The sequence below is a fragment of the Budorcas taxicolor genome, chromosome 4 (genome assembly GCF_023091745.1).
Source record: "Budorcas taxicolor isolate Tak-1 chromosome 4, Takin1.1, whole genome shotgun sequence".
NCBI lineage: Eukaryota > Metazoa > Chordata > Mammalia > Artiodactyla > Bovidae > Budorcas > Budorcas taxicolor.
The window spans coordinates 21,480,646-21,501,436 of record NC_068913.1 but is presented as its reverse complement, the minus strand read 5'-3'; the positions used below and the strand labels follow the sequence as shown (position 1 = coordinate 21,501,436).

The 20,791-nt window shown below is 40.2% G+C and overlaps 1 protein-coding gene across 1 annotated transcript in view; it reads left to right on the top strand.

The window, feature by feature from the left end:
* THSD7A (thrombospondin type 1 domain containing 7A) overlaps positions 1–20,791 on the top strand; it is a 284,830-nt gene that overhangs the window by 244,394 nt on the left and 19,645 nt on the right. Inside the window, exons 16-22 of the mRNA XM_052639078.1 lie at positions 2,058–2,191; positions 6,967–7,120; positions 10,140–10,284; positions 11,849–11,964; positions 15,390–15,507; positions 15,755–15,900; positions 16,317–16,491. Coding sequence (XP_052495038.1) covers positions 2,058–2,191; positions 6,967–7,120; positions 10,140–10,284; positions 11,849–11,964; positions 15,390–15,507; positions 15,755–15,900; positions 16,317–16,491 — 988 coding nt within the window. The remainder of the gene's footprint in view (positions 1–2,057; positions 2,192–6,966; positions 7,121–10,139; positions 10,285–11,848; positions 11,965–15,389; positions 15,508–15,754; positions 15,901–16,316; positions 16,492–20,791) is intronic.

Below are 20,791 nucleotides of genomic sequence, written 5' to 3'. Positions count from 1 at the left end.
AGCTGTTCCCTTTTTTTCCCCTAACGTGTTACATGCGTTTTCTCGTTTTAAAATCAGGGCCTAAGGTACGGGGATGGGGAGAACAAGCTTAAATCTCTCTCCTTGAAAAGGCAGCGACACCTCCTGTCTCATGCTTCTTGGGTGAGGGAGAGGAGTAGGTGGGCTCCAAGTGGTCGCAGGAGGCTGCTCTGAACTGATTTGTATTCTCTCCAGCGCAGGAGATTAAAATGAAAGCTGTCAAAGGACTAGAAAAGATGGCATTTCCCCTTCAATCGTTCCTTTCTGCACAGCATGTAGGGTAGTGTTTTACTAAATACTAAAATTGTATTTCAGAGAAGGCAATGGCAACCCACTCCAGTACTCTTGCCTAGAAAATCCCATGGGCGGATGAGCCTGGTAGGTTGCAATCCATGGGGTCGCGAAGAGTCGGACAGGACTGAAGCGACTTAGCAGCAGTAGCAGCAGCAGCAAAATAGTATTTAGTCCTATTTTAATACAGCACACAATGTGAAGGTGACCACTTGTGACAGTCTTTACAGGTTCTTACTCCAACTGTGCATACTTTTTTTCCTATGTGTGGTAGGTCACTTTATTCACTTTCCAGGGATGTTTAGTAAAACTAAAATTTGCACAAAGAATGTTCCAATGGACTACTTAAATCTGTATTTTCTGGAATTGAATAACTATATAAAATATTCACGTAGTGTTGTGTATGGGTGGGTATTATAAAGTAGGAAATAGAGTTGAATTATCATAGATTTGGAAATAATTTTAAGAGGCATTTTTCTTTAATGATTGAGTCAGCTCTGTTGCAGTGGATTAAAGTCCTTTTTTTTTAAATTAATTTACTCCATTCTTCTCTCTCACTGAGAAAAGACTATAGTTGTTTCATTGTGCTAAAAATCTTGAAACCCACCACCGACACCACCACAAACCTGGACCTGCAAGCCTTAATGGGCACCAGAGCACAGACAACTTGCTTTCTTTCATGTGGCCCTCACTGCTTTGCAGCTGTGTAATATGAGACCAATTTCAGACCTTACTTCTAAACCCTAAATGATTTAAGATAACTTTATTTAAGATAGCTGTATTTCATATTATTTGTCTTTTAATTTCCTATATGGAACATGAAAAAATTTTTATTGGTATACATACTTATTTGGAAAATGGGCCGAATTATATTTATCTGAAAATAACTACTTTTATATGCTGTGTTCTTACTGTTGTTCAGTTGCTAAGTCACATCCAACTCTTTGTGACCCCATGGACTGCCCCATGCCAGGCTCCTCTGTCCTCCACTATCTCACAGAGTTTGCTCAGACTCATGTCCACTGAGTCAGTGATGCTATCTAACCATCTCATCCTCTGCTGCCTTCTTCTCCTGTTGCCTTTCAGTCTCTCCCACAGCATCAGGGTCTTTTCCAATGAGTCAGTTCTTTGCATCAGGAGGCCCAAATATTGGAGCTTCAGGTTCAGCATCAGTCCTTCCAATGAATATTCAGGGTTGATTTCCTTTAGGGTTGACTGGTTTGATCTCCTTGCAGTCCAAGGGACTCTCAAGAGTCTTCTCCCAAACCACAGTTTCAAAAGTATTGTTATATGCTTCCTTAATTACTTAAAAATTAATGATAATTCTTCTATTCATTTATTCATCTTACTTAACAAGTCTCTATAGAATGCCTCACACATGAACACCCTGGGCTAAGTACTGAAGACACAGGAAACTGTGACCAGGAGGGATGCCCCAGGAAGTTATAATACCGTGTGGTAAGGGTCAGTCCAGGAAAGCACGGAGTGTGTCTGATGTGGTCCGTGAGGTCTGATCTCCAGCTACAGTGTGATCGCAGATCGGCAGAACACAACAGGGCTAGCCCTGCCTGCCCTTCACTGCTGCTCGAAATCTCACAAGGGCCTCCATGTTCCTGTTTTAGGACAATGAACAGTAAAAGAGAGGCTGGTGTAAAGGTGAAATATCATGATCACTGAAATGTGAGGTGTCCCCTCTCACCTTCTCAGGCTCCGTGCAGTGAGGTCACAGAGAACCATGTGTGTTTCAGGTGTATGAGGTCGTCCCTTGCCACAGTGACTGCAGCCAGTACGTATGGGTCACAGAGCCGTGGAGCATCTGCAAGGTGACCTTTGTGAACACGCGGGACAACTGCGGAGAGGGTGTGCAAACCCGAAAAGTGAGGTAAGGTCAAGCACGGGCAAGCAAAAGCGCCGCCACCTCCCGAGTTCTCGTGTGCCAACTTGACCTTGGCCTCCCCCCAGGTCTCCTGAGTGAAGTTGTCTTCAGTTTTACTTTTAGAGTCTTGTGTTCATGGAAAGCTCTGAGAGGATCTGCTCCCAGCAGCAGTTTGTCACCCTCCGCCTTCTGACTTTTGGAGGCTTTGCTTCATGGTGCCCTTGCCGGGAAAAGGCTGCATAGTAAATGTGAGCTGGACTAAACGCAGATTTTCCAACCCCAATCAGTTCTTCCTTAAAGGTCAACTGTATTTCCAACCATAGCTCAGTGATAATCGTTTATAAACTTTTTATCCTTAGCATCGAACTGTCCACCTTTTGAATACTCCCATTGCCCTGGGAAGCCTTCACTAAAAGCCCTGGCTGGCTAGTGCCTCTCATATGTTACCAGTGGCCAGTGGCCAGTAGGGTAGCCACCCACCACGTGTGGCTATTTCACTTGAAATCTAAACTGGTGAAAATTAAATAAAATGCATTTCCTCAGCCACACTAGACCCATTCTAAGTGCTCCTTAGTTGGAGGGGGCTAGCGGCTGTTCTTTGAGACAGCACAGTATTTTTCCATTGTTGTAGAAACTATGAGAGCCCTGTCAGACTTCTGAGCAGCCTTGTTCTATAATGCCCCACATACCCCTTAGTGTTTTGAAAGATCCATCTATATGTCTGTCCCCTTTATTAAATGCTATCTCTCCAAACTGAGACCCTGTCGTAGTCATAGAAATCCTCTAAAACCCAATACAATAGAAATATTGTAATAAATATGGTTTAGTTGCTAAGTTGTCTCTGACTCTTGTGACCCCATGGACTGCAGCCCACCAGGCTCCTCTGTCCATGAGATTTTCCAGGCAATAGTACAGGAGTGGGTAGCCATTCCCTTCTCCAGGGGATCTTCCTAACCCAGGAATTGAACCCAGGTCTCCTGCACTGCAGGCAGATTCTACTGACTGAGCTACAAAGGAAGCCCGTAATAAGTGTAATACAATTAAATTAACTCATTAAATTATACCTAAAGCATCTGCATATGATTCTTAAGGGTCTCAAACCTGGGAAATCAGTATATGAGGCTTTATTGTCTCCACTTTAAGAGAAGATTCAGAAGTACTAAGTAATTAATGTGCCTAAGCAGACAGTGACTGAAGTGACAGAGTTGCATTGAAACGCAAATGTCACTCTTTAGCCAGTTTATCCTAACTCTACTGAGTGATACATGGTAAAGAAAAATATAAAACATCCAAAGCTTTACAACTTCCAGTTGTGAAGAATTCCATTCTTACTCATGACATAACTCATCGTGAATTTAAGATGACTGTTTCTTTATCTGTTTCAGTAGGAAAGTAGAGCAAATTAATGTTTATATCATAAAACCTTGGGACTCTGTGTAAAACATTGGCTCTGATAAAAATAATCTCCATCTCTCTTTTTTTTTAAACCTCACTCAACTCTCAATTTATTTTCTGAATATTAAAAAGTGGATGAAGTGGAGGGTGGAGAAAATGAGTTAATAGGGAAACAGGGAAGAAAAAGATATTCTGTTTTCTACTACTCTTCTGCCAAATTTAAATTTATCTTTAAAATATAAAAGTATTTTCTTTATATTAAAAACTTGATAAAGTTGGGGTTTTTGTTAATATAAAAATCACAATAGCTTCTTTCAGCTTTCCCTCCAGCTCCCTATTCATATATGTTGCTTCTTTTTGCTTTCCAAATGGCTATTGTCAATGTTTTCAAACACATTTTAAACAAAGTAACTTTTAAGGTCAACCTATTTTTTCAGTAAACATTTTTAACACAAATAGAGAATTGATGAAAATTTCTTATCATGTAATAATGTTCCTTAAGGTTAAATGTCGTGTTAGATGCAACCATTGGGTGACATTTCAGGACAAATACATCTATAAGGAAGTGTGAAAGTGAAAGTCACTCAGTCGTGTCTGACTCTTTGTGACCCCACGGACTATACAGCCCATGGAATTCTCCAGGCCAAAATACTGGAGTGGGTAGCATTTCCCTTCTCCAGGGGATCTTCCCAACCCAGGGACTGAAGCCAGGTCTCCCACATTGCAGGCAGATTCTTTACCAGCTGAGCCACAAGGGGAGCCCAGGAATGCTGGAGTGGGTAGCCTATCCCTTCTCCAGCGGATCTTTTGGACTCAGGTATCAAATTGGGGTCTCCTGCGTTGCAGGCAAATTCTTTACCAGCTGAGCTGCTACGGAAGCCCTTTTAGGGTAGTGTGACATATCAAAGGCTGAATAATAGTAGTGATTTGCCCTGGTGAGACAGAATATTTTTTCACTGACATTTTTCTAAAATTTCCAGCACATGATGATAATAAAAACCGGTCAGATTTGGTTATTTCTGTTGCTTTTGAAATCTCTGCAGGCCTTACTGTCACAACTGTGGTGGGTGCCTGGCTCCACCCTTGGCCCCAGTTTGGTTCTATGCTCTGTTTTCTAAAACAGTTTGATAGTCTCACAGCATAATCCCTTCTCTTATGGAATGGAAAAAGTCCAGGCATTTGAAGAAAGCAAATGAACTTAAATTGCCTTCCTTTGGGCTCGAGACTTGATCCAAATAGTTTTTCTGTGTTCTGCAGTGCTAAATAGGGTGGTGGGACTACACCACTATCCCCATTCTACAGTGATAAAAATATCATTAATACAAAATCAAATAAATAAAACTTACAAATAATCTGAATGTCAACAAGAAGGGTTTTTTTTTAATTTGCATTTGTGGCACATTTAAATGATGAAATTGCAAAATTCAAATATAATCATTAAAAAGTATGTTTTAGGGAAACAGCTAATAACACAAGATATTTATCATATATTATTAATGTTTTTCTTAAATGGTGCAAATAGTAGGTAAAGTTTATTCCTATTTAATGAAATGAAAATATATGTTTAAATACAGTAGTTGGCTAAGAGTGATTCTCTCTGATATAATGTAGTGAATTTTTTATTATTTCTTCTGATTTTCCTAAAATGAATTTATTACTTGTATAGTAAAAACTGAAGGAAAAGAAAAGCCTTTGAAAATAAAAAGTTTTATGTACATAAGTACTTAATAGAGTATTGAACATCTGTCCCTAACTCTGGATCAATAGGTAATTTTGCAAGTTAATCCTTGTACATCATGTCAGAGCCTAACATGAATGCAATCTTTTCTTAGCAGCAAATCCAACTTTGGAGATTGAACTGTCCTGTCTGTTCCATGTCCTCCCAGAGCTGCTGTCAACAGAGCATTTTTAAAATGCCAGTGAAGCTAGAAATTTTTTCCTAGGACACTAAAATTCTCCCCCCAAAATGTATAATTTATTTTTTTCCTTCAACAGTGATATTGCAAAAAAAGTCTACATTTGCAGGTTTTTGTGATTACTTTTTAGTTTTTAATTTATCTTTAACTGAAGGATAATTGCTTTATAGTATTGTGGTGTTTTCTGCCAAACATCAACATGAGTGATTACTTTTTATATTTATATTCAGCATACAAAAAAATGGAGAGCTGGGTATCTGCGTGGTTATTTTTTCAGGTTACAAACCCAGTTAAGACGAAGCCAACAGCATAGTTTTCCAGTTTTTGATGCATCCCACAGGAAACCCACATTTCTCTTAAAATCAGCAGCATGGTATGGAAAGGTGATTCTGCAGAGTAGATCTGTCAAGATGCAATCTCCCTACTGATTGTAAATCCCTGAGAAAAGTTGAGATTCCAGGTATAATTGGTAATATAATGCAACCAACAGTTTAAAACCTTGCAGTGGGTTTGAGGCTTAAGAGCCCAAGCCTTCCTCTTCATCTCCTGCAATACAGTTCTCTTCCCAAACTTAATAATTTGGTTGACCTTCTCTGAGTCACAAATGAGAGATAAAGTTTTTGTCTTCTATTAGAAAAGTGCCTGGAGAGATTAACTATGGTAAAAAGCGAAGTCCAATATACTAGCCACTTTAATTAGATTCCCAAGAGATGAGCTAAAGAGCCCTTTATGACTGCTCACAACACAATGAAATGTAATAAAATGTTTGGATTTATTCTGTTAAAAGAAAATAACAAAAAAAAAGGTCAAGATATAGGAAGACCCCAGCAACCCCATTTAGAGAAGTCATGCTATTACTCTAACGATTGTCTCTCTCTTCCGGCTTTCTTTTAAGGTTATCAGCAAATGGGAAGCAAAAATTACTTGTTAAATGACAAAATAACTTGATAAATGTCATCAGTTACTTTCAAAAGCAGTTAATGAGACCTCTGCCTAGGAGATTTCAATGTGCCTTGTCCGCCATCATATATGAATCTAACTTCTCTGTGGAATCCACTATTTTTCTTGAAAGAAAAAAAAATGCATTATATTCCAAAATTGCAACCCATCTCTGAATATCTTTGGCCAATGCTTTAGTTTCTTCATGATAATTTAGGTGTAAATAAATGACTCTCTCCTTTCAGAGGAAGACACATAGAGTTTGTATATACAAAGTATACACATAGTGGCTACAATTTAAAAGATGATAATGATACATGCAAGTAGAGATTTTTAATTCACACTGAAGGGCTCCAACTATTTATGGGAGGCAGAGATCTTCTGTGTCTTTATGTTTGGAGAATTTTATTCATTAAATGCCAAGCTCCCCATACCCTGCCTCCATGGTGATGTCTTAAGAGAAACCTTGAACCTTGTGGGTTGGCCATTGTTTGTCCAAATTCCTTCACTGATAGACGTGTTTTCTTCCAGATGCATGCAGAACACAGCAGATGGCCCCTCTGACCACGTAGAGGATTACCTCTGTGACCCAGAAGAGATGCCCCTGGGTTCTCGAGAGTGCAAACTGCCATGTCCTGAGGATTGTGTGGTATCCGAATGGGGTCCGTGGACCCGATGCTCTTTGGTGAGACAATTAACCATTTGTTGATGTAGAATTTGCTAAATTCCTTACCACTAAAGCTTTCAAAATACCATCAAGAAAAGAAAACTTGGTTACTGAATTAGTTACCAAAGCAAGGTGTGCTGTCGGCTACTTCATTCTTATGAATGCGCCATTTAAAGTCAGCAGTGTTTAGACTCATCCCGGCACAGCTTAGCCTCTTGCAAACTTTATACTCCTTCACCATCCTCCTAATCCTAGCATAAAAATGCCTTTAGATTGATTTATGAGTACACAGCATGTTAAAAACTGCAGTGGTGATAATGATTCCCTCCAGGTAAAGAGATAAAGAATGAGACTCTAGTAAAAGTACTTTCATGGTGTCAAGTTGTTATCATCCCTTGCTTTTTGCCCAGGCCATTTTATTTAAATCGTGGGAATAATCTTTCACACTGTGGGGATATGGCAGCAGCAGTATTGACACTAAAACTCAAAAGATTCTGGTAAAAAAGGAAGTAGAAAAAAGAAAGCTGGGCATCAATGAATCTCTTTCCAGGCACTGACTGAGCATCTTTGGACCTGGAAAGCCAGCTGAGAGTTTCAAATCGCACCGAGCTTCTAGATTTCAGCAGCCCATGGGGCACTTCCATGGGCCCTGGGGAGGAGAGTCACTGAAACAGGACTGGCTGATGATGTAGGAAATTTGGCTTACCCCGGGCACATTTGTAAAGCTGTACACTCAATGTGGCATCAAAAGCCTGGAAAAAATATTTAATGTGAAATTTATTTGCTGAAATATAATATGGGACAGATACATGTTTTTCAAGGAGGAATTAATTTTCTGTTCCAGTGTTAACATTGTTAAAGATGCTGATTAGCAGCCAACTGATAGAGCAGGAGCGAAACAGGGTGGCATTTGACTTGGATACAGAATAAACGGCAATAAAGAATTAATCAGCTGTTTCACAAGGGCATGCAAATAATTTTGTATTCTAATTTCATAGCATCAGGTTTGAAGTTACTGTCTCTGCTCTTAATAACCAAATGTTTCCAAAACAAGACTGCAGCAGTAGGAGAATGGCAGCCGGTTTTTTAAAATTAGTGCTACCTTATATTTGTGTCCGTGTATGTGTACACATTCAGTTCAGTTCAGTCGCTCAGTCGTGTCCGACTCTTTGTGACCCCATGAATCGCAGCACGCCAGGCCTCCCTGTCCATCACCATCTCCCGGAGTTCACTCAGACTCACGTCCATCGAGTCAGTGATGCCATCCAGCCGTCTCATCCTGGGTCGTCCACTTCTCCTCCTGCCCCCAATCTCTCCCAGCATCAGAGTCTTTTCCAATGAGTCAACTCTTCGCATGAGGTGGCCAAAGTACTGGAGCTTCAGCTTTAGCATCATTCCTTCCAAAGAAATCCCAGGGTTAGGAAAATATTAATAGCTGTTTTTCCATGGACAGAGGAGCCTGGTGGGCTGCAGTCCATGGCATCGCAGAGTCGAGCACAACAGATCAACTAACTCATACACATACACACAACCTTAATTTTTTGGGTCCAAGAAAATAGATTATAAGTTCTGTGACCTACAGGAAAATTTGTGACCTACAGTAATTAGTATGAAAATATATTTTTGTGTATGGATGATGTGATGTATCTATGAATATTTGACACATAGACTCTTTTTTTTTAATCCCAGTTGTATTGAGAGATAATCAACAGACATGTTTAAGGCCTACAGCATGATGGTTTGATTACATATATTGTGAAACGATTACCATAATAGTTTCAGCTAGCATCCATCTTCTCAAATAAGTATGATAAAAAGAAGAAAAGAATAAAGGGGGGAAAATGTTCTGCTTGTGATGAGCACTGTTAAGATTAACTCTGTTAGCAACTTTGCTATATAATATATGGCAGTGTTAGCTACAGTCATCATGCTGAACTTGATGTAGTTCAAGTAGTAGGCATGTGTCCCTACTACTTCCTGTCTTATAACTGGAAATTTGTACCTTTGACCACTTTCCTCCAGTTCTCCCTCTCCCCTACCCCTACTTCTGTTAACTGCAAGTCTGATCTTTTTCTATGAGTTTTGTTTTTTCATTTTAGATGCCCCATGTAAGTGAGAGCATGCGGTATTTGTCTGTCTCTGTCTGACACCTCACTTAGCAGAATGCCTTTGAGATCCATCCATGTTGTCACAAATTGTAGGCATCCTCACTTTTTATGGCTGAATAATATCCTGTTGCATGATCATACTACAGCTTATTTATCCATCGATGGACATTTGGGGCTTTTTCTGTATCTTGGTTATTGTAAATACTGCTGCAGGAGACATAGGGGAACAGATATATTTTCAGGTTAGACACGTAGACTCTTAAGTATTGTCAACTCAAGAAAAAGACACAGCCTGAAAGTTGCCAGTTAAGTTTCATTTGGGGTTCATTGTTTTGAGGACAGTGGCCTGGGAGACGGCCTTTTAGATAGCTCTGAGGAACTGCTCCAAAGAGGTGGAGGAGGAGACTGAATAAGCAGGAGTTTTTGCTGGGAAAAAAAAACACATAGTCAAATATCAAAAGAGTACTGCTAATCAGTGAAATAGAAATCTCTAGTTAATAATGTTAGTGCTTTCCTGTGTATAGGAATATGCAGGACTCTGGGCTCATTGAAATTATTCCTTAGACATGTATCGTAACCATCTCAGGTCAGTATCCAAAGCATGGAACAGTGCCTCTTTTTCTCCATCCTGTTTGCTCAGGGCACATCACCTGCAGCAGCTGCAGTGGTGATGGTTTGGTCCTTGTGGAACCGGGACAGTGGGGCCATTCTCTGTCTGCTAGAACGGCAGGCAGCATTCCCTGTCCACAGCACCTTAGAGCCAGATGGCGCATCAGAAACTCATCCAGCACCTGGACTTACAGATGAGATTGCTGAAGTTAGCCAGTGGCCCAAAGGTTCTAAGTTGTGCTTCAGTGCTTGCCTTAATACATTTGCTCTTGTGTGGCCAAGTACTCACCTTTCTGAGGAGTTATGTTATTCTCTGTCAGCCTTGCAATCAAAGCAATTTCCGGCAAAGGTCAGCTGATCCCATCAGACAACCAGCTGAGGAAGGAAGAGCCTGCCCTGATGCTGTGGAGAAGGAACCCTGCAACCTGAACAAAAACTGCTTCCACTATGATTATAATGTAACAGGTACGTGAGTAGCCTTCACCTCATAAAGGCCAAATTCCGTGTCTGTCAGCTTATCAGCATTCCCAGAAGTATGGTTCACCTCCATCCACATGTCTTTTGGACATGGTACTTGGTGATTTAGTCACTGAGTCGTGTCTGACTGGTGACCCCATGGACTGTAGCCCGCCAGGCTCCTCTGTCCATGGGATTTTCCAGGCAAGAGTACTGGAGTGGGCTGCCATTTCCTTCTCCAGGGGATCTTCCCAAACCAGGGATCGAACCCACGTCTCCTGCATTACAGGCAGATTCTTTACCGCCTGAGTCACCAGGAAAGCCTACTGCTTAGTCTCCCAGCAGTAATTCTGTATTAAATGAAATAAATATTTATCTGTCTTATTTTTAATAAACATCAAGAAAGAGAATGAAAATATCACGCAAACATTAGTTCTTAAGGCAGATTGTGAATAGTCTAAGGGTTCCTATGTAAGACATCCTCCCACTTTCAGAAGGTAGAAATAAACATCTTTCCCAAGGATATCAGTTTATTGAAAGATGTTTTTCTTCTTCGGAATATGTTTAATCATTATGAGTACTGGGACAGCAATTCTTTACATGGGGGCAGTTCATATGCATGATTAGTCTGATGTAAAAAGCATTAGCAAGCTTATGTGTATGTGTATACACCTTCCAAATAGTGTATGAAGAGAATTTTTTAGTGTTATCAAAGGTCTAGGTAGGAAAAGATGATTTTTTTTTAGAAGAAAAAAAGGCTTATCATAAATTCTGTTTTTCCCCCAAATCCTCGTCTCATATGTCATCAAGGCATATTCTCTAGGCAAGAAGAGGTTTTGGGGGGCTTATATGTCTTGGGGCAACTAAAGCTTATTTTGGAATTTTCCCCCATGTAATTTTCATGCTGAAATAAGCCCCAGAAACTGTACTAAGACACATAGCAGTCAGCTTGATTTTTTGTTTCTTTTGGTTTTTCTCTTCAATTTGCTTTCGTGACACAATGAATTCACAGTTCTCTGGGACAGGCTACATTTCCCTGGGAAGAAAGATAAAACAATTACCTTGCAAAAGATACTTAATAAGAGAAATAAATATGGCCAAGCTGGTTTTGAAATAAATAATACATTTTACAATATCCTAAGTATGGACAGCAAGTGAAATAGTTTTATTTGGATATAACTACACAAAATGCCAGGCATTAAAATTATGATTATTTTGCTAAAACAAAAATGTTGACATTTACATTTTTACTTTCATTAGGACAAACAGTTTCTAAGTGACATTTCACCTGCAGGCCGCAGCCATTTTTACAGCATCACCAAACGACTAGCCATCAAGATGGTCAAGAGACAGCTGCCTCAGGAATAATCCCTGTAGCTGTGTGCAGCCCCAGCAATTCCATTTGACTCCTGATACGTTCAAAGCTGGGACCCATATGCTCTGCATGTGGGATGATTGATGGTGGGGCTTAGGAAGCAGTTGTGAATTAAATACGGGATTCAGGTCATCCTAGTTTCATTTGAAATCTGTTCCATACATAGCCTTCTGTTCTGATGCCCTCCTTCCCTTTCAGACTGGAGCACGTGCCAGCTGAGCGAGAAGGCAGTATGTGGGAATGGCATTAAAACAAGGATGTTGGATTGTGTTCGAAGTGACGGCAAGTCAGTTAACCTGAAATACTGTGAAGAGGTGAGGGGAGGCTGTGTTATATCTTTGTGAGTAAATTCTTCCCCGATAGTCTCAATTCACGCTGAGCCAAGTGACCGGTGCTTTATGCAGCTCTTTGCCAGCAGATGTTTTCTGCTAAACACGCTCTTGAAAAGAGATTCTTTCCAGCATTACTGATTTCTACACATAATTTCCTGTATTTTGTTCTGCTGGGAGCCCAAAGGTATGCTAATTAGCCCATTCCGAAAGAAATGCTTGGGTAACAATAAGTAATCAAGGTGAATAAAGGCAATAAATCTTAATCAGACTACTCATCATCTTTTGTAATTTCATATGAATTTTGTGTTGCCTGGGACACCTGCCAAGAGCCGTCATTTATTCTCTCTGTTGCAAAACATTGACTGCATGTGGTTTGGTAACAGATTTTGATATTAGGATCTAATACCCAGCTGTGAGACTCTGAGTCAGGTCTGGGTGAGAGAGAGCTTGAAATCTAAACAAAGGAATGGAGTCTACCATTACTGTCTTTTGTTAACTCTCCAGTTTACAAAAGTGATGTGATCTTTTCTAATATGACCTTATGAAATGTGAGAAGACGTAGTCGTAGTTTTCATGAAGCTGTACTTCAGGTTACAATTATTCTGTCTAATTTCCAGACGAAAAGGGTACTCATCTTCCTGACAGGTTTTGACTCCTCCTGAACTAAGGCCGAGTGGGTTCAACATGAACCAAGACAGCTAGAGCCTCAGTAGACCTGGAACACCCAGGGAGGGACTTGTAACCTCAGTAGGGCTCAGTGGACATGTGACCACAATCTCTATCTGCCTGTCCTAGAGGTTATTATAAGCCTGTGGTAAATTATTCCAAATCTTAAGGGAAAACTCAAGATGGAAATATTTTAATCCATTTGATATCTTCGATATTATCATATAGACCTAATTTAACTTTCTATATATCTGTCCATAGGAATGGAGCTCCCAAATGCAATGAAAACAAATTTAGTTAATAAATTCCTCTATCTTACCACATAATTCAGTCAATTATGGCCTTAGCTTTAATCAGAAATTTCATACCTGAATCAATTTGGCTTTGAAACTAATAACATCAAAATAATGTGACCACTATAAAAATACAAAAATAATATTAATAGTGAATATTTTTTATAGTTATACACACAGGCTGGAGAGCATCCTGTGATCTGCCTCTCACATGAGTCTTTTTTTTGTTTTTGCAAATGCACATGCAAATGCCCTTCTAGGCCAGAATAAAATAACAATGAATAGCTCTGAGAGCTTTTAGAAAGCTTCACCCAAAGCATATAAGTTGTTGTGTCACTAAGTCGTGTCCGACCTTCTTACATAATCACATAAGACCGGAGTTTAAGTATCTCATATGACTCCGGAAAAAAGATATAAATAAAGCTTTTATTTCTTAAATGAAATATGAGTAAAAGTTTGAGAAATAATTTTTGTTATCCAGAAGCCTGGATAAATTTACTTTTATGTACAAATATTATCATGTTTCAATACTGTGATGACAATTAGGAATTCAAATCGTTAACACTGTAGCACACACTGTATTCAGGGAGAACAGTGCTCCTCTCGCAGGAATTGGATTAAACAATTCATATCCCATTTTATCCACCCTATGGAAGCAGTAGAATTAAATAATAGCCCTGAGAGAAGCTGGCTGTCTTTTCTAACACTGGATTGGTTGCCTACCTACTAATACATGTGCAAACCCTTCATTCCGTGCAACCACAGTAGCTAACTCGTGCTGTTCCTCTAACAGCCAAAAAGAAAGGTGGCACTGCTCTCCAACAAAGAGGAAAATTAGGGTTAAACCCAGCCAGCATTTATATAGCACTTCTGTCTTTGATGTTTCTCAGACATTAATTTACCTGATACCTAATAATTTGGTTTCTCCTTTCCTATTCTTTGATCCCTGAACATATGTTTAGATAAATGATAGATTAGATAGATGATAGAGGAGAAAAGAAGATACAATAAATTTAAGGAACACTACATTGTAAAGCAACTGTACTCCAATAAAAATGAAGTAATAAAAACATTTAAGAGAATAAGTAGTGCAGGGTTAAAATACCTTACTGTTAGATGTCCAAAATGTCTGTAAACAGACATCCTTTTTAATCCCCTAGTGAAATAAATAAGCCAATAGTAATTGAATTCTGTGATTTAAACCCTTTCTCCATGAAATCATCATGTACCTTAAAAAGCAAAACATAATTTTTATCATATCACCTTAGGGTTTCCATCTCTAATCTCTCGTGACTTCAAGTGATTTTCTGAGACTCAAGTTGATATGGTAAAAGTTTTCATACCAAATGCTCAGCTTTGTCAAGTATTACTGGTGGAGAATATAACAGGAGTGCCTGCTGAGGGTTCTGGGGAATAGATCACCGATCTGATCCTCTCCCAGCACATAACTTGGAGCCAGGAGCGCTACTTGAATCACAACATAACATTTCAGAAAATTTTTCTTTTGCCATTTTCTGCTATATAGATTAGACACTGTAAGCTTATCTTTCATGTAGAAATAAAAAAAGGTCTTAAAAATCCCCAAGGATTACCAGTTTTTAAAATTGCACTTTCCTAACCTGCTCTTAATTTTTTCTATCTCAGTGCTACTTTGCACCTTAGACTTTTAACATGTGTGCATACACAGTGGATAAAATCTCTTCCTGTATTATAAAGGTAGAATGCCTAAGCAATGCAACCGAATGCAATAAAGTACACATTATTATGAGGTGAGAGGCTAATGGCAAAATAACAATTACACCACCGTTGGCTGCTGAGTTTTAAAAGAGAAAATCTCTGTAAAAAAATTAATAAATATATATTAAATATTTGTAATAAAAATTCTAAAGGCCCACTCTTCCTTTTGAGAGAGGTAGCTTATTCAAAACTGTTGTAAATTATGTTAGTACATTATATTTTGGGGTTTGAGTGGCAAGTGGTCTTTAACTTTTCTCCTTTGCTTTTCAGTTTGACATCCACATGTAAAAATAATATCCCCCCAATGCAAGTATATGTCTGTATATTGATGATAGTCTTGGTGTTTAACTAGTAGAGAATATTTGTGCTTACACCTATTTATTCCTCCTTTAAGGAAATTCAACCAATATGAAGATTAAATCTTCCTTTTTTCATTTTTTATTTAAAAAGGTCCATAATATATATTACATAAGTTTGCTTCTCCATTCGTCCTATTCCTTTTGCCCCACCTCTGCTGGAGTGAACCACTTTGTATTTTTAACAGTTTGGGTCTTTGTCCTGCAGACATGTTTTTACTGTATTACGCATCTTGCTTATTCCTCCTCTCCTCCCTACTCCTGTCTTGCCCTTCCTCCTGCCCTCCTTCCTTCAACACTATACCATGGTCTTGCCTCAGCATCAGTACAAACAGATCTGCTTCTGTCCTTTCAGCTTGGCTTGGAGAAAACCTGGCAGATGAACACGTCCTGCATGGTGGAATGTCCTGTGAACTGTCAGCTTTCTGACTGGTCTCCGTGGTCAGAATGTTCTCAAACGTGTGGCCTCACAGGTTTGTTTGTGCCTTATTTGGCATCTGATTAATGGTCAAGGAGTACAAAATAAAATGTCCCTCTTACTTTAAGTCATATCAGACAATCTTCAGAAAGGTTGAATCGGGGTAGATTTCTTTCCAAAACACCTAAACCTTTCTTGTTCCTCAAACCTCAGGAGAAATGTCTTTGACCCCTTCTCCGAGAAAGATACATGCTTGATAATATAGCATATTACTAACAGTGCATCACGTTGTATCTTTTAAGGAAAAATGATCCGAAGACGAACAGTGACCCAGCCCTTTCAGGGTGATGGAAGACCATGCCCTGCTTTGATGGAACAGTCCAAGCCTTGCCCAGTGAAGCCTTGTTATCAGTGGCGGTATGGCCCATGGTCTGCATGCCAAGTGCAGGTAATCAGTCTCAAGAAGTGGTATGGAAATGTGTGTTTTTTATCTGCAGAGACTTGGTTTCAGAAATCTCTCTCAGAGCTTAGAGATGGCATGTTTCTTAAAGATTTTAGTACCTTGTCATTTCATAGCTGTTTAATTAGTTTTGATAACAAGCACTTCCTGTCCCATATTTTAAAACCATTTGGAGACTGATCCATTTTAATGAAAATTTATTTGCCTGTCTTTGGCTAGAAAACAAATAAATTGTTCATTGTATGCTTTATAGCTAACGCCCTACAGAACTTCTTCCCTAGGGTTTCAGATGCTCCTTAAACTGCTCGTAAATCATAATCAGTGGTGCAGAGATGACTGTTGAACGATAAGCTAACTAATGAATTATTTTCTTTCCTGATTAGTCATTTCTTCCTCCATTTCAGGATGCACAGTGTGGCGAAGGGACCAGAACAAGGAATATTTCTTGTGTAGTGAGTGATGGGTCAGCTGACGATTTCAGCAAAGTGGTGGATGAAGAATTCTGCACTGACATTGAACCCACTATAGATGGTAATAAAAAAGTGGTTCTCGAAGAAACCTGCACCCAGCCTTGCCCAGGTAACAACAGCAAAACAGAATTCATACTTTTGGCCATTCCTTACCAGGACCACAGTGAAGGGGTTGCATGTGTAAGCCCAAGGTAAGAGATGCCAACAGTCTTCTCATTCAGTAATACCTGTGCAAACAGCTGGAGGCTGTAGTGCGGATGAAGTGGGCACTGCCTCCTTATTGCCAGCTGGGGGTGAAGTCCAGTTCCACATGAGCCTCTATTGACACTCACCCCCTTGGAGTTTTAACATCTGCAAAGAATGGCAGAACATACATATATTCAGGATTTCCAGAAAGAGAGAACAGAGAATGAGAGGCAGGCAGTGTTTATATACATAACGCATAGAGAAGGATTTAAGTCATAATGAAAGCTTCTTGTGGGTCCCGGGTACAGCGCACAACAAATTCACACCTAGATACGCTGTAGTGAAAACATAAAATGTAGGAAAATAGAGAATTTATGAAGCATTCAGAAGCAAAAAAGCAGATCACCCACAACTGGAAGACAATCGGAATTATAACAGATTCGTCTTAGCTAGATGGAAGCCAAAGATAATGGAATATCTTCAGAGCGCGATACAAAATAATCAACAACCTAAAATTCTACTGCCAGCTAAATTATCATTCAAGAGCAAGAAAAAATAATGCTATGTGAGAAAACTTTCAAAGAAATCAGTGGCTCAGTGTTGGACACAGGAGTGCAAGCAAGTAAAATGTGGAAGGAAAATGCTGTGTATCAAGTGGTGTAGAAATAACTAGCAGGAAGTGATATGTTAATGATGAGGAATTTGGGCTTCACGCAGAACACCCAAAGGCAGATAGAGTCAAAATAATCGCATTGTCAAGCATGACCTTAGGCCTTAAGATCAAGGGGCCGGAATATATTTGTGGGCTAGAAAAGAACAAGACTGAGTGTAAATTAACTATCTTTTTACATTTAATTGCTATTTTATATTTGTGTATAATTGATTTACAATAATGTGTTAAGTATCAGGTGTAAAGCCAAGTGATTCAGTTTTGTACATATACTCTTTCAGATACTTCTCCCATATAGATTATTTGAAAATAATGAGTAGATTTCCCTGTGTTATAGGGAAATTGGTCCTTATCACCTGCCTGTTTATAGATAGTAGTGTATACATGTTAATCTCAATCTCCTAATTTATCCCTCTCTCTCAGCTTTTTCCTTTGATAACCACAAGTTTATTTTTGAAGTTTATGAGTCCATGTTTTAGAAATAAGTTCATTTGTGTTATTGGTTTAGATTCCACATGTAAATGACAGCATGCGATATTTGCCTTTCTCTGTCAGACTGACTTCAGTTAGTACAGTAATCTCCAGGTCCTTCCGTGTTGCGGCAAATGGCATTATTTCATTCTGTTTTATAGCTGAGTAGCATTCCGTTGTATGTATGTACGTGTGTTTTTGCGCATCTCTGTCTTCCTGAACGTTTAGCTTCCATGTCTTGGCTGTTGTAAATAGTGATGCCGTGAACTCCGGGGTGGGTGTGTCTTTTCCAGTCATGCTTTTCTCTGGATACAGGCCCACGAGTGGGATTTCCAGACCATTCAGTATCTGTGTCTTTAGGGTCTTAAGGAACCTCCATGCTCTTCTCCACGTGGTTGTTAGCAATTTAGGTTTCAGCAGCAGTGTGGGAAGGTTCCCTTTTTTCCAGGCCCTTCCTAGCATTTGCTCTTTGTAGACTTTTTGATGATGGTCATTTTGACAGGTGAGAGGTGATGCCTCAGTGTAGATGTGCAGAGTGTATTTTATTTTTTTGACATTTGTTTGTTTCTGGGTTTCTTTTCTTGTCCGTGCTACTTCTTTGTTGCCGTATGCAGGCTTTCTCTAGTTGCGGTGTGCGGGCTTCTCATTGCGGTGGCTTCTCTTGTTGTGGAGCATGGGTTCTGGATGCCCAGGCTTCAGTAGTTGAACATCTCATGAGCTCCAGCTGTGGTGCACAGGCTTAGTTGCTCCCTGGCATATGGGATCTTCCCAGACCAGGAATCGAACTTGTACAAGGCATACTCTGAACCACCAGGAAAGTCCTTAATTTGCTTTTCTCTAACAATAGGCTATAGGGAAGACCTTTGTAGGTGCTTTTTTTCTTTTAAAGAGTATGAGTAAAAATTCCCTGTTGAAATTGACTTTTTGAAAGCCTGCCCTGTTTTGAATTGTTATTTGATTATGTACCCCAGGTCATTGTCTTAAAGCAGGAGTCACTTACAGCCCTACAGTCGTATTGAGTTTTTAGTGCCCCTGAGCACATCGATTTCAATTTGCTGTTACTAGAAATGGCCACAAGGCGGCAGCATTTACTCTTTCCAAACTGGTTATTGGGGCACCAGAGTCTTAGGGAAAGTCCTGTTCCTGGGTTGTAAATGACAGTGGAATGTAACAGAAAAAAAGACTCAAGGGTTGTGTCTCATTATTTCCTGCCTATGTTCTTCACCCCTACCTGGATAAATCCCAAACCCTTCAAATCTGCCCTGCCAGTGGTGCTGTCATCTTTAAGTTAGGCACCTCAAAGGGAGGAAACTGGAGGTAGGAACCCTACCAACAGGGGCTATGAAGACCTGATGACTTTGCAAAGCTCTTCCAGCCCCAAGGGTCCACCATCCTTTGGGTGCAATAGGCGCACCTGTGGAGGACTGGCCCCTAGCATGGACACTGTGCTTTCACCCAAGGGGACAAACATTACAGGTCCAACAGGGGCTCATTTGCGGGCACATTGCTGTCACCTCCCTCGGCACCAAGGACAGTCCCGTTGGGGGACCCAGGTTGCTCAGGCTCCAGGGTGTAACAGCAGCCAGGGTCACCAAGCCCTATGGGGAATAGAGGAGAGAACTCGTTTTACTTGTAAAATTAGTACTTATTTTCTTTTTGAGTGTAGTTGCATCCCAAGGTTGAGTTTGTTGTAGGTGGACAGCAACTAGATGCAGATAGACATAGATGCGTGTCTAGTCTTTTGAGGAAGCTTTGCCCTCCTGGGGTATGAGAGTGGAGAGTAGGGTTTTCTGTGGTGTACCATACATAGCTCCTTGTTGATGCTCTGTTTTGAGATATATGAGTGTGTATAAGAAGATCCCCTGTAGAAAGATATGGCAATCCACTCCAGTATTCTTGCCTGGACAATCCCATGGACAGAGGAGCCTGGCCGGTCTATGGGGCTGCAAGAGTCGGACATGACTTAGCAACTAAACCACCACCACCACGTTAATAGAAGATGAGATGGCTGGAAGGCATCACCAGTGCAGTGGACATGAACATGGGCAAATTTCAGGAGATGGTGAGGGTCCATGGGGTCACAAAGAGTCGGACACGACTGGGTGACTGAACAACGTTATCTCCATAGCTTCCCTGTTGGCTCAGTGGTAAAGAATCCGACTGTCAATGCAGGACCCACAGGTTCAATCCCTGGGTCAGGAAGATCCCCTGGAGAAGGGAATGACAACCCACTCAGTAGTCTTGCCTGGGAAATCCCATGGACAGAGGAGCCCGATGGGCTACATGAGGTCTCCAGATGGAGACACCACTTAGCAATTAAATCACCACCACCACAGGTTAATCCCAACGTCCTGATGTAAGCCTACCCCTGCTCTTCCCCTAACAAAATCCTAGGTGCATTTTCTAGGGCTGTGACTCTTTGTCTTCTGTAGATGAATTCCTTTGTCTCCATTTTTAGATTCCATCTAAAAGTGATACTGTATCCTCTGTCAGACATACTTCACCTAGAATGATCATCAGTAAGTCCTTCAATGTTGCTGCAAATAGTATTAGTTCATTCACTGAGATGGCTGAATGAACTTGTACATAAATGCGTCTTTTTCTGTTCATCTCTGGAAGGACACAGGATTGCCTTCACATCTTGGCTATTGTAAATAGTGCTGCAGTGGACATTGGGGTGGTTTGTTTTTTCCAGTTATACTTTTCTCCAGATATACACCCAAGAGTGGATTTCCAGACCATAATGTATCTGTGTCTTTAGGGTTTCAGGGAAACTCCATGCTGTTCTCTACAGTGGCTGTTAGCAATTTTTATTTTCAGCAGCAGTGTAGAAGCGTTGCCTTTTCTGAAGCCCCTTTCCAGCACTTACTGTTTGTAGACTTTTTGATAATAGCCATTCTGACGGATAAGAGGTGATACTTCTGTGGAGATATGATTTGCTTTGTCTGACAGTGGGCACTGGTAAGGATCTTTGTTGGTGCTTTTTTTCTTTAAAGAGTGTGAGTAATATTTACCTGTTAAAATGGGCTTCTTGAATGCCTGCCCTGTTTCAAATTGTTACGTGATTATGTCTTGAGGGCAG